The following is an 18,609-nucleotide window of genomic DNA, read 5'->3' on the forward strand; positions in this document are numbered from 1 at the left end:
TGGATTCAGATCCGTAGATATTCATCTGTAATCTCCTTAAGCAGCTTTGATTGTTTCAGATGGTTTCAAAACTTTCCCTGCCATTACTAAACAGCTAACCATTCATTTACTTAATTCACAAGCAAAACAGTGTGTGTGCGCCGGAGAAACAGATGCTGCCTCACTTGTTAGCTCTCTGTGCGTCACTTGCGCATCGGCTACCGTCTTTAGACTGCTCGGGATACTGTAGCTGTTCATGTCCCTTGAGCGTCAGTGCCGTAGAAGGCAGACGGCTCGGGCTCATGCGACCAGCGGGGTGGATCGAGGGGTGGAGCCGCCCCCGGTGTATATAGAGCAATTCCATGTTAGTCTGAGAGAGAGAGAGAGAGAGAGAGAGAGAGAGAATCCCCTGTCCGAGAGCCGCACGTCACCTAAAACAACTTTAATCCGAGCGTGAGAACGAAGGAAATCAAAACACAGGAGTTCATTCACTGCACTGGTGCATCCATGGAAATGATTTAATTCACTATTATATTATTTGATGCCTATTTAGACTGCAACTTCATGATTTCAAAGTCGGGATTCTTTTAAAAACACTGTAACCTATTCCTACCTGTTAGATAATGTGTTAAATGATTCTTAAAGTCCTATTGACCAAGATGGCTCAGTGCAGTAAACTTGAAGGGCGGGTTTGACGGTCTCCTTGCTAGACTCGGTACCCATGTTGGATCGAGAAATTGCGTGCGACTCCGTTACCGAGTATTATCGGTGTGCGGGGCTTATTTCCACACTACAGGCGCCGCCTTTGCTCTGAACACACATACACGCACACGCGCTCGCGCCATCAGGTGCCAGAGAGACACAGACTTCCGATTGAGTATTCGAGTAAAGACAGATCAGCGAAGATCATCCAGGACTTTACCCGGCACCGAGTTGGATTTATAATGCAGATTTGTCCCTGTGTGACAAGATGATGGATGCATGAGGGCGCGCGAGATCAATACACCTAATTAATCAATACCATCTAAGCGCACGTGAAGACCAGCTCCGCTGGATGTGTATGACCGCATCTCTATCACCAGGTGGCTTTTCAAGTGCGTGTTTCCAAGCGCGTGTCTGGCGTTATTGTGCGCATAAGGTGTTTTTGGAGCCACAAAACAAACGCAGAGCGACAATGCGCGTGCGGGATTAGTTTAAACTTTGGTTTGCGGCCGAATCGTCAGGATCTAGACTCTAAACTCGCGTCCCTGTACAGAAGAGACTACGTAGACCCCAGATGGGAGCTGATTTGGATTGAATTGCTATTTATTTCCCTTTGTAAAGAAGAAGGGAAAAACATTCCAGTCGGAGGAGATTACAAGTGCTTTTTTCTCTCTCTCAAAGATCATTTGTTGTGACTCCTCTCCTTTTTGGATTTAAAACTCCTGCGCCTGCTTTGGTGCAACTGTTTTGCACCAGGAATTCGTGTGTTTTATCGGAACTTGGGGAAACAGCAGTGATGTTTGTCTTGGAAGCAGTGGTGCTCTGTGCATTGCTCGGCGGGGCTGGGGCTCAGCCGTGCCCGTCTCAGTGCTCCTGCAGCGGGACAGCGGTGGACTGCCACGGGCAGAGTCTGCGGAGCGTGCCGCGGAACATTCCCCGCAACGCAGAGCGACTGTGAGTGCGCCGAAACACGCTATACATGAACACAATTACAATGACCAGTACTTTACTATAGTAATAACAGTTTACATTTATTATAAATTTGGTCCACAAAATGATTAAAACGATTTAATTATATACGATTTATAATTATTATATCTTGTAAATTAATTCAACATGCATACAGCACTAATGAACGACCAAATATCATTAATATAGAGGCTTCTATTTGTTAATAATACGTGATATATTATTATTTATTAGTGTATGTCACACATTAAATTGTACTGTTGTTAATTCTTTATGTATTATAATAATAATAATCATATTAAAATTAGTCTATTACTTACATACTTTTTGAGTCATCAGAACAAAACCAGAGTGTCCTTTTCTATTCAACTCACGCATGTCTCTATCTGTCATTGACTGTCTTTCTGAAGTGGGATCCATTAATTAAACTGGCATGAAGTTTAAACACAACCTGCTCTGCTTTGAGACTGCAAGAGCAGTTGAACCACCAAAAGATTCAGTAAAAATCCTGACTTTTACTTAATAATTAGAATTCCAATCATTCCTGTCTTATGCATTTACATATGCATTTAGTTGGCTGGGTAACTACCTGTCATATAGAAAAGTAGATTTGAAAGGCTATGTGACACCAACGTTAATTGGTCAGGATTGCTGAACCCAAGACCAGAAGACTAAGAACTCATCCAAAGTCTAGCACATATTTCACCAATGATAAAACACATCAAATGATGGTGTATAATGATGATGCAGACAATTTAAACTATCCAGCATGCTGCTGAACATGTGAAATTCATTGTAGCCAAGGCCAGTGTAATGAAATGACCAGAAAAAAAAATTGTTCATAGCATCATTTACCACTTAATGGCCTAAATTAGACTTCCTAATTAGGCCTCCGTACTTAAGTCATTATTCACAGTTTTACACCCTCTCTTCTTTCCACAGTGACCTGAATGCAAACAATCTGACTAAAATCACTAAAGCAGATTTCGCGGGACTGAGGCACCTCAGAGTTCTGTAAGTATTGAAGAACTAGTTTTTAGTTTCCTTGGTTTTGTTTAAAAATCATGTTGAAAAAGTGTATTTTGCATGCATAATGTAGATTTTACCTCCCAAAAACAAAACAAAAACAACAACTGACAAATAAAGGTGTACGTAAAAATTTTCTCTTCATCCGGCTCATTTTAAATGCCACTGTCTTAATAATAATGTAAATTAAACTTAAAATTAAATGTATATTTTAGATTTACACCCATAAACACATTGGTCCACAATGGTCCCATTATTAGATTAATGCCATTGAACGCATCATTATGCCAAATGCCTTGACTTGTCACAAAACACATTGTTCTGGATTCCGTTGGTGGTTAAACACCTGTAGTATACGCACCCATAGAGAGAACAAGTTTGAACGGTGAAGCTTAACGAGGCAGTGAGCCCATGATTGTCAAAAACACAAAGACAGCATTTATCCTGAAAAATGATTGCGTTATTGGAATGCGAAGTGTCTGTCTATATCTTTCTTTCTATCTTCCTCTCTGTCTCTGTGTGAGGTTGTGACAGAGCGGGAGAATTTGTGAATGTAAATGTGAGTGAGATGGAATGTGTGGGTGTGAATGTATGTGTTAGAGAGAGACATATAGAGAGCTCATGTAAGAACAGGTTTGCCCTCCCACTTGGAGGGTAGTATTTCGGCTGAAGACTTTCTCTCTGTGTCTTTCTTTCCTGTCCCTCTTAGACACATTTTTTTCCTTTCTTTTTTTGAACTCTATCTCTTCCCCTCTCTCTAACTCTTAATTTTCATTGCTCTCTTGCTGGTACATAAGACTGAAATGATCAAACCTCATAAAACACTGTCAAAACATATTCTGATTTATTGATGTAGAGTGTTTTACTTCAGATTTATGACAGAAATACTTCAACTTAACATCAACTTATGTTAACCGACACTTCAAGACACGTAGACGTAAAACCCTTTTACTTTCACCATGTCTCACACGTTCAGTCAAACATAAAATTGTGACTTGAGCTGTGATTTTTCATGTAAGGTCAATGCAGCTATGTTGGATTTACATCACGGAAGGGTTAAATAATGCATCAGTAAACCTTTGAATGATGTTATAAATTCCCATACTGCAAAGGTGTACATATGAAAGTTCACCTGGGTATCTGTGTTGTTGTAATGTACTTTAAAAGGCAAATTGCAGTAACTGCGCCAAAGCTGGAACTGAGAAAAAAATTGCAGTGTTATTTGATTGAATAATTTGATATGAATCTTCACATTCTTTTTTTTCCCTCTCTAAATCTGAGCGTATTTTAGCCAAACCTGTCTGTCACTGGACAGATCATAGTCTAAGAGACCCGATTTCAGCCAATTTACTCATTTTTGACAGGCGTTTTGCTTTTGTAGGCCAGCATAGCTGAAGGAAATGGTGCCGTTATGTTGTTTTTCAAATCATAGTCTAAGTATAGATGTTGTATTTAGACTGGGGTTGAAAGCTCTTATTTACGGTGGTTTTGTAATGAGAGGTGGGTCTCAGATTGTGAGATATACTGTTAAATGGTGTTTGTGAAAACTATTTGTGGACATTGAAATGTAAAGTGCTCTCTATAAAAGTGCCAAGTATGCACAGACATAACCGTTTTAATCATTGAAATTCATGCAATGAGTGACTTAACTTTATTTCGGTCGCTCTCTTTCTTTTCCTTTCTTAGGCAGCTAATGGAGAACAAGATCAGTTCTATTGAGAGAGGGGCATTTCAGGAGCTGAAAGAGCTGGAAAGACTGTGAGTGACTAACATACACACACACACACACACACACACACACACACACACACACACACACACACACACACACACACACACACACACACACACACAGATATGCTGCACTGGCCGGCAGGGCTAAAAGTCAGCTGTGTATTTTTGAGTTAACATTAAAAGTATGACCTACTGAGTACAATTTACTTATAAAATGGCATTACACAATCAAGTGTGTGTTTTCGTACATTAATGGTGGATATTGTATGTTGTGGGCATGTGTGTGTGTTCGCGCATTGTGGTCAGGATTTGATGGAGCAACATTTTTGTCTGACAGCCAACCTAGCCTCAGGGGAACACACACATGCGCAACTAACTCTGGCACACACAGCCCTTTAAGAGAATGACACTGGAAGCTGGAATGGAAACGGGAATTACGCTCTTAAGGAACCCCCCCCCCCATCCCATCCCATCCCATCCCATCTTTTCTTTCAAGCTTTTACCCCCCAGCTATTCTCCATTTTCAGATTCATTCTGATGGCCTTTATCTCTTTGTCACAGACTCAGACAAAAATCTAAGTTTTGTCAGTTTCTCAAAGTGGTGCACTTGGTGTACTGCAGATCTCCCTTATTATTATATGATATGAACCAGTATGACAAATTAATAATGAAGAGATGCGGAATAGAATTAGCTTTTTGTGCCATGGGTTCCCCTCAGGAAATTCTAATGTTTTTTTTTTGTTTTGTTTTTTTAACCAAGCAGCTTTCTTTTGATAAGTACAATAAGGTCTGTGGTTAACAAGTTGCTACGGCTGTCCGATTTGTCCCTCAAATCATTGTAGTTGCTGAACTGTACGGAACTGACCTTAAGCATTTCATTCCCGAACTAAACCTTAAATTTTGTTTTGTTGGTATAGCTTAATGTATTTAGGTTGGTTCAGTGATGTTAAAATATTCTTTAACTGAATAAATTCAATGTATGAGTCAAATGTTTAGGTTAAAATTTCTTTCAGTGTAGCAACTTGTGCTTTTAAAACACACAGTGGTTTTGAAATTCATTTATTGAGGTATAACTGTGTATAAACTATGTTGTATAAAAAAAAATCTTGGACCCACTTTATATGAAGTTCCGTTAATTACTATGTACTAACATTTCAATTAATCAATTGATACAATGTTCTTGATACATGTGTGCATACATGTTTTACTTTGTACTTATATTTTAAGAAATACCTGCATGTAATTACATCTATAATTACATTGTTGACTCTACTCTTTAAATCATCCTTAAACCTAACCATACCACAAACCTGTCTCTAACCATAACCATATCCCACTATCCCACTATCCCACTATCCCAAGTAGCAGCAAAAATGTTTTGCAATACAACATGAACACAATAAGTACACAGTGCCTAACATTTTTTTATGCAAGTAGTAAGTACACTTAATATAAAGTGGGATCATATTCTCTTCAAATAATGTCCACTACTGATCTTTACTCAGCAACTGCACACTGCACTGCAATTATTTTACTCATAAATTCTAAAAACCCATTTGAAGTTCCCAACTGAACCCAGGGCGAATTAGCAATTAATAATGGATTGCAATTAATAAAGATTATTGTGCAGTAAAGTAATGCATAATACAATGAATGAAGGCTATGCGGATCTTAAATTCCCCACCAAATCACATTTCTCTCCTGAGAGGAGCTTAAAAACTAATCTATGCTATTGTATGATCATGATTGCTGTCTAGATTCTGATTTTAGAGATCAGTATTTAATTGAAGATGATTGACTGTCAATTACCTTCTCTTAATGGTGACTGGCAGATGTTCAGTTTACATGCACAATCACATTAGAGCTGGCATTTAGAGCTGTGCCGCGTGAGGCTCAGTCAATCACCAGCCCAATGCTATCCTAGTTTTCTGCTAGTCATTACCTTTTAATATGGTGGGGAAATGTTTAATGACTGCAACCAGCCCAGCTGAACCACAAAAGGGTTATGCCAACTAGGCTCTGTGAGAGACATATAATTCACTCACAAGAATGATAACTTCAGTTTTATAAAGGGTTTGTGTTAGCTGCGTGTGGTTGTGTGGTTCTGAATGCTAACTAGCGAAAGGGTTAATGGCATTAACAGAGAATGTGGCTTTGTGCAGTAACATATAGCTCATAAAGCGGAGTACAGCTAACTGGTAATAGCTTGTAATAATAGCAAACTTTCTTTCGGCATAAATTGTGCAGTGTTGGCATAACTGAAGGGTTAGGCGGGCGAATGGTGGCGATGAATAGCTCTTTATAGTGATAAGTGTAGGGATAGAGGAGCTAGCGGTAGTGTTGAATAGCACAGCTAAAGTCAGTGTGTAAGATCAGTCCCACTGTGCCGGTACAAAAGCAGGAGTCTAATGCTGGAGGGTGACTGCATAGCTGAGAGGATTAGAACGCACAGGCATTATAATGCCCTTACCAAAGGCCCTTCATAAATATGTGTGTGTGTGTGTGTGTGTGTGTGTGTGTGTGTGTATGCGTATTGGGGATGCATATAGGTATTGGGTGTGACGACCTCCTGTAGGGAGGAAAAGTGGAGACTCTGTTCCACGTATGACCCCCCCCCCCTCTTGACACACACACATACGCACAAACACCCTTCGTCACGGCTTGCTAGTCATGAGCAATGCAGTCAGGTAAAGTAAGCCTATGGAGAAGGACTTGAGCAAACGAGCAAGGTCCCTTTTTCCTGCTTGTTTCTGCAGTTCCTTTTCGTCCAGCCTTTATTTATTTATTTATTTATTTATTTATTTATTTACAGTCACACACAGTTTTGGGCTAGTTGTTGGTTTTCAGCTAATGGCAGGTAGAATTGCCTACTTAGACAGTTTTTACGTGGCATTTAGGAGTTATCGGAAAAACTGTAAAAAATATTGTAAAATTGTATATTGACTATTGTAAATCAAAAATCAGATATGAATGTATAGTTTTGCTTGTGGATATCAAGTTAACATGATTAAACTCTGAATATCTTTCGAAGATTTAATACAACTAATTTGGAAAACTTCGGGAAAGTAAACGATTATTTCATCATCAAAAGCGCTCATTATATCGGCCCGGTAACAGACAATGTTTCCTTCTGGACTGATAAAGACTGTGTACCTATAAGGAAGTTGCACAGATTCAGCCAATCAGATTAATGCTTGCCAAATGAAGACAGTGCTTTCCAGTTTTGTGTGCAATATGCATCAGGCTGTCAGCGTACAGACTGCAGGCGGCCTGTCTGAGCCTACTAATTTATAAACTAAGCCATAAAACCTATGCCATGTGCTATATACGTGATTGATTGCGGATCATGTCTGTTTTGCGCTACAGTAGCTGTGTGTCTCTTCACACTAACTTTCAATTCATTCTTTCCTCTGTTCAGTCTTGTTGCCTGTTTTTTGGCAAGTCATCTCACTTTATAGCTCTCCTTGGAAATGACTGTGAGTGCATGTCTGTGTGTGTCAGAGTCTGGCTATGTGCATTTCTATCTGTAAGTGTGTTTGTCTGTGCGTACTCATCTATTTTAAGGGTCGATCTTATTCGCTTTAAGCACCGTGTGTCTTTGTGTGTTTCTGCTGCGGGGTCCTCAGGGAAGGCTGTCCTCTGTGCCTGAGTGAAACACGTGGGCATTTCTGGAGTGTGCAGCACTGTGTGCCTCGTTATTATTTCATCATTCATTAAATATTCAAATGGAATGATGTAACCCCAGAAGCTCAACGATGATGTCATCGGCTGCGATGTTTGAGTGTGCAAGTGTTTGCGAGAGTGTGTCAGAGAAAGTGAGGGCATAAAACAGAGGGAGAGTGAGAGCTTGATGGTTTTGTACTTTGTGGAGGCAGAGTTCACTTTAGAACTTCGGCTTGTTTGATTGATGTGTGGTAAATCTTGCATGCTGACGTAAGAGTACAAAAATTGATTGGGTTTTTGTATTATTTTAACATTCTCCCATTATCAGTATAGGCTTCAGAATGTCATTTTAGTAGTTCTCAAAACTCTGATGCTTAATAGGCTGCTCTGAACGATCTGTGTTCTGGTTCTAAAAACATTATTGATTAATCTCAAGCCTCATTAATCTAATGCACAGACAGCATTGGCGCCACTCTTCATTAATATGCGCAGTGAGTATTATATGTGCTGATTGTCATGCATAATGTCTGTTTTACATGCACTAGTCGGCAATATTACTCAGTTTATTAATATGCCAGGAAATTGAGAGCAAAAGAGAGTGAGAAATTACTTTTTATCACTGAATTGTCGCTGAAAAAAGCAAATATGCATCATTTTATTTCATGACGTGTGTGCATATGTGTTTGTGTGTGTGTGTGTGTGTGTGTATTTGCACTGTAAGTTCTTTCGCTTCACTTTGTGTGAGACGTTCTGTTTGTTTTTCCCACATCTGTTTTTCCGGGCTGTTCTTTGTCTGCGTGTGTTTGCTAGATGCCCCCACACAATGACACTGTCTGCCAGACACACACACACACACACACACACACACACACACACACACACACACACACACACACACACACACACAGACACACACGCACACACACACAGACACACACACACACACACACGCACGCACGCACGCACACACACAGTCAAGGCTCAAGTTGACGGCTGGCAGGCCCGAATTGAAATATTTTATAACATTAAATGTATAAAGTATTTTTTTTTTGTGCAACACAATCAGTTCATATTTCTGTAAACATTAACTGATGTAGAATATATTGTGTTCATATTTTTCTGATGTTTCTGATGTTCTGATGTTTCCTGTAGAATGTCACTGGGGTGCATTATTCCAGTTGTTTCAGAACTTGATAAATCCAGTAGGTTTTGCGAACTGAAATCCACCCATGTTATAGCAGACTTTCTGCAAACAGTTTAAGGTCTGATGCACATCATATACTTTTTCTGGTGCCTCACAGCCATTGAAGTTTGCTCTTCTGAATGTACATAAGCTGCACCGCTGTGAGTTTTGTGTATTTCATGTTGCTGCGTGTGTCTGTGTTTGCAGGCGTCTCAACAGGAATAATCTTCAGGTTCTTCCGGAGTTGCTGTTTCTGGGCACGACTAAACTCTTCAGACTGTGAGTCCTTTATCGTTTAGCCCCTCTCTTTCCTCTCCCTGTTTTTTTTCTCACCCCCTTTCTTTCTCTTTGTCTCCTCTTCTCACAGTTTCTCTCTTCGTTCCTTTTTTGTAGCCTTTTTTTCAAAATGGAACTTTTGTCTCTTCAAAAGTTTATTAATTAATGTAACTTTTACAAATGTATTTACTTATTTTAGGTGCATTTTCATGAATTCGTTTTGCTGTGCTGTAGTTGGATTTGAGATCTTTCCTGCCAAGATGACTTTTTAATACATTTAAATGTTCCTATTTGGTTCTCTACTGTTCCACTTGATTTGAGATTCGAGATTTAATTCATTTTTTAATACCAAAAGATAGTGACATTAAATTCAGAGGTTAATAACAGCATAAACATAGCAAAATCTTAGGATCTGTGTTCTTAATCTTTCTCATTACCCCCAGACCGGAGTGTATGTGTGTGTACGTGTGTGTGCTTATAATTGAGTTATGCAGGACATCTAGGGATCAGCAGTAAGGGAGGTTCAGACCATGAACAGACTAAATTGAGTTTAAAGGAGATACACGCTTAAACATCTGCTGCTCAGAGAGAGTGAGAGGAAGGATAGCGAGCGCTAACTGCTTTACCAGGAAAAACAACATTCTAACGGACTTTGCAGGAGGTTGATGGAGGAAATGTCTGTGTGTGTGTGTGTGTGTGTGTGTGTGTGTGTGTGTGTGTGTGTGTGTGTGTGTGTGTGTGTGTTCGTGCGCGCGTGTGTGCTGCTGCACATATTGCTCATGTTTCTGCCAGCATACAGCCACTGTTCATGTTCTAGACATGGTATGGTTGTGTGTGTGGTCTCCTAAAAATACTCTGGGAGCTTCAGTCTCAACTATCATGTGTGTGTGTTTGTGAGACCTAAAGTAAAATGCTGGGCTTAAAATCAAGTCTTAAAGAAATAGATTAATACATGTACCAAGGAACCCTTTACTTGTTTTCTTTGTAAAAGCATCAGATTGCGGGTGTGTGTAGGGGTCAAGTTTTGCCTACATTATGGGGACCAAATGTCCCCTCAGGGATAATAAAAACTACATTGGGGGACCAGCCAATGGAAAACATCCTAAATAATGTTTCAATGAAAATGTAAAAATACAGAATGGTTTGTGTGAGGGTTAGGAATAGTAAATATCACTATCTCAATATAAAAAACAATAGAAGTCAATGAAAAGTATGTGCGCAGTCACATATAGGGTTTTATGATTCTTAGGGAGGATTTTTCTGTTCTGTCTGTCAATTCAATTTCAACAAGATGGTAGCAGGTGTGTGAGAGAGAAAAAAAGACTGAGGAAAAAAGGGAAGCACTGCTAGTGTATAATACTTTCTGATAATTTTATTTGATTTGATGTCACACACACACACACACACACACACACACACACACACACACACACACACACACACACACACACACACACACACACACACACACACACACACACACACACACAGTGTTCACTCCTCATTAGATTATCTCTGCTCGTCTACATCTGTGGCTAACATGTGCAGCTTTTATCTGCCTGCCTCTTTCATCACTCTGTCTATCTCGTTTTGCATTATTTTGCTCTTTTTCCTGTTCTCTCATCCTTTATTTCTTTTATGCTGCTTTCTTTCTTTCCTTCTTTCTTTCTTTCTTTCTTTCTTTCTTTCTTTCTTTCTTTCTTTCTTTCTTTCTTTCTTTCTTTCTTTCTTTCTTTCTTTCTTTCTTTCTTTCTTTGGGTTTCGTCTCTGTGCATCTCCCTCTGTCCCTCTGATCAGGTTTGACGTTAATGTGTTTGGATGGAGTGTGTGTGAATTTTTTTTTTTTTTTTTTTTTTTTGGAGGGGGATGGTCTGGTAGCGGGTGACAGAACCTTCTAGAGCTTGTTTTGTTCATCTTGCCGGGTGCCCTAGTGACCCCGGCTTCTGCTGTACGTGTGTGTGCGTGTATATATTTGTGTGTGTGTCTGTGTGAATATGAGTTATGGTTACACGCATACGGCCGCTGCCACAGTAGCGGCTGAAGTATTTCTGCCTTTTGTCTCCTCAGAGGCCGGGCCTGTTTGAAAACCTTTGAATAACATTGGTTATGTTGGAGAGAACGTTCAGATAACATTTCTCACGGACAGCAGGTCGGTCACAGCTGTGTCTGTTTGGATAGAAAGAAAGTGGGAAAGGAAGAAGAAAGGGACTTGAAGGGGTGAGAAAGAAAGTAAAATGAGAAGCATAAAGGCAGAGAGAGAGAGAGAGAGAGAGAGAGAGAGAGAGAGAGAGAGAGAGAGAGAGAGAGAGAGAGAGAGAGAGAGAGAGAGAGAGAGAGAGAGAGAGAGAGAGAGAGAGAGAGAGATTGGTCAGATTTTTGAGAGTCCATTAAGAACTCTGTAAAAACCCAACAGTAGTTTGAAAATGAGAGTGGTACACCAATAAAAACAGATGGCGTGAGAAAAAAAACATAGAAAGAGAGAGAGAGTTTAGATTAGATAATATCTCGGAATTAAAGGCAAGACACAGGTGAATAGCCTTTAAATATACGTAAAAATGTATTTAAGTCTACAGACACAACTAGATAAAGTGTAATAAAAATAAACACTTAAATGTGTATGTTTGAAGTTTTCTTTCCACTATTCTGAAATGTTATGCAAGCAATTTGCCCAAAATCTTCAAATTGACCAGTGCATGAAAAAATAATGGTTGTGCTTGTTGTGTCTTGTCTTAATTGTAATTTTGTGGATGCTGGGGTGGATGGGGGGTTCGGATCATTACTTGTTTTGTTTTTTTCTGTTATGAATCTTCTGCTATTAAACTCTGGCGCAAGCATATCTGTTGGTGCAAATGCCCGCTCATAGTTGCTACAGTTACTGTTGTCATGTCATGTAGCCATCATCCCTCATCCAGTAATCATTAGTGCTGTTTCACACTGTGCAAACTTTCAAAGTGAGTTTGTGGGTGTTTCTGACCACCGAAGGAATTTCTTCAGTTTGTGACGTCTCTGTGTGGCCTTTATTTAGCCTGTCACTGGTTATTAAGTCAAATCAAATGCCTTACAATGGTAATTGTCTGTGTTATTTTTATTTTTTAATTATAAGATGTTGACAGATATTGATCAATATTCTTAAATGTGTGGATGAAGAGATGACAAATTTGGCATCACTTTCCACAGCTGAAGTGTCTAATTTTTTTTTTTAAGTTAAAGGGATCGTTCACTCAAAAATGAAAGTTCATTTACTCATCCTCATGTAATTCCAAATGTGTATGACTTTATTCCTTCTGCAGAACACAAAAAAAGATATTCTGAGGTACTATCAAAACATCGTTTTCTTTGTTGTAGCATCTTGACCAGCCCGACCAAAGAACATTGACCCAACCAGTGGTGTGAGTTTGGAGCGGGACTATCTGTTTGACAGACCAATGACAGATGAGGGGAGTGTTTGGGAAGCCTGTTTGAAAATAAAAGTCATATTTGTAATTCTGTTATTTTCTGCATTTATATTTGTAATAGTAGCGCTGAAATCACAGCTTTAACCTCAGATCATGAATTAAAATGATCAGGCCTTCTTGAGTTACAGCGCTTGCAAGCCAAAGCAAAACATAATAAAGTCTCTGGGAACACTGACGTTATGTTATGAGAACAGCTTTGTGAGAAGATTAGAAACTTAAACACAAAGTGAGAGGTTGAATATGTGAATATGCCAGCAGACGTCTTCATATTCCTGTCATGTCTGTTAGCGGTGGCTTTGGGTTCACACACGCTTAGCTGATTTTAAATATGGCTTTGAATGTGTGGTTTTCTTGAGAAATGTGCCACGAGTTTTTGGGGTGAAAAATCATAGTGGTTTTCTTGCTTAATCCGCACACCAAACCCTAGACAAGCCAAACTGTTTGCCATCTCAGAGTGTGTGTCTGCGTGTGTGTGTTTACCGAGCTCGGCGTTTCCTAGGTCACAGTGCTGTAGAGAGTTTGGCTTTTGTCTGCGGAGTGGACGCTTAACCCCAGTCCTCTCAGCTCACAAGACACACACATAAAGACACACAACATACACACACACACACACACACACACACACACACACACACTTGCTAAGCCTTGTCTGTTCACACGAGTTGGTGGGAACAGTTTTGAAATTAAAGACGGATACAATGGAGTAAAGTGTTGCCTGCCTGCCTGTCTGTTAAAGTATAGCGTTATTAGGTGCGAGTGTATATGTTTGTGTTTGTGGAGGGAGGGGGGGGTTTAATTTCATTCATAATCAGATTTTAATGAAGACAGGAAAAGAGTTTATAGCCTGTTGTCATAGTGACAATGACTCATAATGGAAAAACCTCAAGCTTGTTAGACATGTGTGCACATGTATGTCAGAGTCTGTGTGGTTTCTTGTGTTGTGTGTTTATATGCATGCTGTGCATTTCAGGCATTTTCATGCCTTCTCTTATATAAGTCATCAGAAGATCAGAAATAAAATATTTCACAGAGGACTTCAGTCGTTAAAAACATGATTTCGGATCACAGCCTTTAGTGGAATAAGTACATGATCTGTTGAAGCTGCTTACTATGCTGTCTTAAAATATGCAAATGAGAATATTTAAGCAAGATACAACAGGTAATGACAGCCTAAATCTGTTGCAAACTTCTTGCAAGCAGCAGTATTTTGAGGAATTGTTTGTGAATTTTAGTGCAGCCAGCTGCAGATATTATAGATGTCTTGGTATTGCATTGAAGTTATTGTGTTGTTTCAGAATAAAATGTAAAATATTTTAAATAGGACTCAATTTTTAATTAATTTAATAATTAAAAAATAAATGTCTTTGAATTATCTTCAGTTGGCTTTATTTAAACAAATATTAATATATGTAGTGAGTTAATTGTCATGTAATTATAATTGATTGACAGCCTAAATAATATTAACATTATTTGCATTGCAAAGAAAGAAAACTAAGCTAACTGATACCAAAATCATGTTTTATTAACATTCTTCTGTTTTTAGTCATGCAAATATAACTCAAACATGTCAGGAAATTCAGTTAGATTATTATTTTTACCTGCAGGCTGTTTGAATAAGCTCGTTCACATTTTATGCACACACAATGGTTTGTATTTTTTGGGTCCAGAGGCATTTAGTAAGGTAGTAGTGTATGTTTTTGTTTATGGCATAATAACATTCAGAATATAATGGTATTTTGGTAATACAAAATTGTTTAAATACAGTGTTATGAATGGACAGATAAAGCTACATTAATAGCTATGAAACTAGAATAATAACAGTAGTACAGAGTTTGAATGTAGATTGTATGTTTGCTTACAGCTGTTTGTAGTTATTAATTGTGACTTTTTTTTTGTTGATTTTTGCTTTGTGTGATAGAGTTTATTTGGTATAGGTGAGAGAATGAAAGAGGGTTTTTGGCAAACACACACACACACACACAAGCGCGCGCACACACACACACACACACACACACACACACACACACACACACACCTGAGCGATACCCAGGAGAGAGTCTCAGACAAACAGTCTCCAGGCCAGGCACTGAGCCATCCACAATTATAAGAAAAAACACCTGTGCGCGCGCGTGCACGTGTGTGTGTGTGTGTGTGTGTGTGTGTGTGTGTGTGTGTGTGTGTGTGTGTGTGGGGGATTCACAAGACTGTCTTTTATCAGTTGACCACATAGTTATGGCCTTTGACCATTAAACTCTTAGTGTTCAGAACCACTTGATAAGTGATTTTGTCTGAACAGCTCAATATGTGTTTTTGATGAGTTTCAGTATTTGTGGATTCTTTAAAACAGTTTTCAGACTGAAATCTGAGATTTTGAACTCATGATGTTTTGAAAGCCTCATTAGCTGCGTTTCCATTACCCTTCAAATTGCTCAATTTGAAATTGCGAATTGAAAATACGCCAAATGGAAACATCAATTTCGCAAAAACTCCCATGTATTGCAAACAAGTTTTTACGCTTGCATGATGTGGTTTTCAGGCAATTCGAAAAAGGAATATTTCGAAACAGTTTTTGTCGATCGTCAAAGTCGATCGTTCTTTAAAGATGACGCGGTATGTTTGGACAGAAGACGAGACAGAGTTCTTTATTAAACTCATAAAAAACAAAAGAATTACAGGAATACTGGATTCTAAACAACAAAAAAGTACTCTAGATTTGGGAATCACACCACACAGCAGCATCATCAATCTCTATTGCTTATTTGACCTGTCAGACTGCACCACGCGGGGCTTATATTCCTGTCCAAACACACACGTGAGCACGCACACACACTGCTGGGTTTTAAAGATGTCCCTTTCAGATTGAGCATGCCACTTTTTAAAATTGTCTTAGGTAGCCGAGTGTGTGGTTGTGTGTTTGTGCCTGAGATTGTTTACGTGTGAGCGAGTGTCTTAGTGACGGGTAACAAGAAGTGGGCAATTTCTCGTTAGCATGTAACTGAAACTCCAGCTGTATCCTAGCAACCACACTGGCCACTCCATGGTCTTTAGTTTCACCTTCACAACAGCACGGCAACTAGAACACAATATCACCACGGCTACTGAGCACCACACCACTGGAAGCACTTGAATTAAATAATTAAGGCTCTTGATTAGTGTTATATCAGCTAATCTGTTACATTTAGGGTGTCAGGTATCGACTTACTTTACTAGCAAATCAGTGTAAAGAATCAGCGTTACATTTCCATTGAAATGTGGAAAGTGGTCCAAAGGAGAATTATCACTGAAAACTGAAAATATGTAAAGCTATTTCCGTACACTTTGTTATTAAGAGTATGAATGGTGTCTTTTGAGTACAACAACATCAACAAAACATTGTGATTGTACACAGTGTACAAATTTTACAATAACTTTTAGAGGGGTTGACTTTTTGGGAAGTGTTGATGTTTTTTTTGTTTTGTTTTCATTTGTCCATCCCATAATAATCATAACGGAAAGTACTTGAGCAACCTACTGTTGGCTCAATGTGAAAATATGTACTTTGACTAAAGTATACTTCAGTTTTGACGTGAGTGCTTGCTTAGCATATGCAAGCTGAACACATAACCTTTCAAAGTATACTCCATTTTATAGCATGCACGAACACAGACATCGACATATGCACACTACTAAGTTTCATCCGTGTCCTGTGTCTTCGCTATTTCTCTCCAGATATTATGACCGAAAAATTACTTGTTTAAACTAGAGATGCATGTTTCTCCTAATCCCCTCATTGTTAGATTTGGTGTTCTGTCCCCTCCGTTTCTTTTACGACTGAAACAATGGCCTGGGCCAGCCTTGTGGACATACCAATTATTGCAAAAAATATTAAGACGCATGTGCTAGTTGAGTGTTCAGAGTACGCATGGTACGCAGTGTACGCAGGGCGAAAGTATAAACAAGGCTTAAGTGGAAGAGAGGGGGTATGCTGAAGGATGTTAAATGCCTCAGAGGGTACGCCACACAAGTTTACAAGTTTGGGTATGTTTAAAACCCCAAGTATACATTGTTCTTAACTTGTAATCTAACTTTTGTGGTTACTGCAATGTATTGAAGATCCTGTTGAAACTAATACAGATTTAAGGCCCACCATCCTTTTGTTTTGACTTTCCTTCTCAACCGTTAATTAGAAGCTTCAAATCCTCTACAATTCAGACTCAGATATTGTTAATATGATTGCTGTGAGTTCATTTGGGGTTTATTATGCAGCTGCGTGGGGTGTGAACTCTGGAAGGTGGACTCCATCTTGGCTCCACTTGCTCAGTCGCACAGTCGTCTATTCTGAGTGAAAGCGTGGGAGTGTAATTGCTCTGAAGTGGACTCCATTTTGGCTCTGGTCACACAGTGGCACAGTAGGCCATTCTGAGGGAATAGAACTGAGTTCAGCAGCGCTGGAGTGGAATTGTCAGCATTCTTCAGCACTGCTGTCATCTTTAACCTCCTAACAGAGCCTCTTCACTTTGAGTTCTCACACTCACAGTCACACAAACAAGTGAATATACACAAAGAAGGATTGACACACACCAGACACAAGAGGTGTAAAAAGCAAACATTGCTTGAAAATTACACATGGAGACTGTATGAGATTGACAGGGTGAGGGTGACACAAAAGTAAAAGTGTATGTGTGTTCACGTGTATGCGTATATGTAATTCAGTAATAACAGGCTTCAGCCACAGCTCTGTCATTATTTAATTACCGCTTCCTTCCATCTCCGTGGCAACGTAATGTTTCCCTGATTGGTGTACGGTTGCCGAGTCACTTCCTCACTCCCTGACCTTAGAAGAGTGAGGTGAGGCAGTGGCTGTATCTACAAACCTAGCAGGCTGCCTACCTAGACAGCATTTTTGGACATCGTAGATACCTACAAATGTTGTCTAGGAAGGTTGCGCTAAGTATTGAGACACAAACGGAGAAAGAGGAGACATTGGGATGACTGAATCACAGACTTCCTATGGTCAACCAAGACTGGATGCAAACACACACTCACGCCCTCTGTGGTGTTTAGTTTGTCAGGTTTTCAAGTTTGTCAAACACAGCAGTGAGTAGTTTCGGTGGTGTGTGAGAATTTGTGTGTGGGTGTTTGTGGAAGTGTGTGTGTGTGCACTGTACAGTATGTGTTTTGCTGGTTTGGCCTTTTTCTTGACCAGAGTCTATTTTTCTTTGCTCAGAGAAAATGTTGTTTAAATAGACCAAACCTTTTTCTCAGTATGTTCTTGTAAATATGTCTCATTTAGCTTTTTAAACTGTGTCATATAAAGCCATATGAAAAACACACAAGCCTGATAATCATATGTAAGATAATAAATGATCAAATACAACATAAATTAACATTTAGATACTGTTTTGCTTTTCTTGTACTGTTACTTATGAGGATGTTACATTGTGTAGTACCGCCTCTATGTCCTCCTGGGAAATTCCTTGCAAGTAGTAATTACAATCTGGTGTGCATTCAAGTGACTTTGGTCAGAATAAAATCAACAATGGACAGTTTCATATTTCTTTCTATCTCTTTTTCTTTTACTTCCTGACAAGGATAGGACACTTTTACAGCCTGTAGAACCAAATGAAATGATCAAATGTGTAA

General features: G+C 39.2%; 1 protein-coding gene across 6 annotated transcripts in view; it reads left to right on the forward strand.

Moving 5' to 3' along the window:
* The first annotated feature begins 353 nt into the window (after nt 1-353).
* Nucleotides 354-18,609, forward strand: part of slit2 (slit homolog 2) — a 71,825-nt gene continuing 53,569 nt past the window's right edge. For all 6 annotated transcript variants that reach the window (XM_081361890.1, XM_081361894.1, XM_081361891.1 and 3 more), the window contains exons 1-4: nt 354-1,635; nt 2,593-2,664; nt 4,363-4,434; nt 9,464-9,535. In XM_081361890.1, the coding sequence (XP_081218016.1) occupies nt 1,478-1,635; nt 2,593-2,664; nt 4,363-4,434; nt 9,464-9,535 (374 nt within the window). In that variant the 5' untranslated portion in view covers nt 354-1,477. The remainder of the gene's footprint in view (nt 1,636-2,592; nt 2,665-4,362; nt 4,435-9,463; nt 9,536-18,609) is intronic.

Source organism: Scardinius erythrophthalmus (genome assembly GCF_964197995.2).
Source record: "Scardinius erythrophthalmus genome assembly, chromosome: 3".
Lineage (NCBI taxonomy): Eukaryota > Metazoa > Chordata > Actinopteri > Cypriniformes > Leuciscidae > Scardinius > Scardinius erythrophthalmus.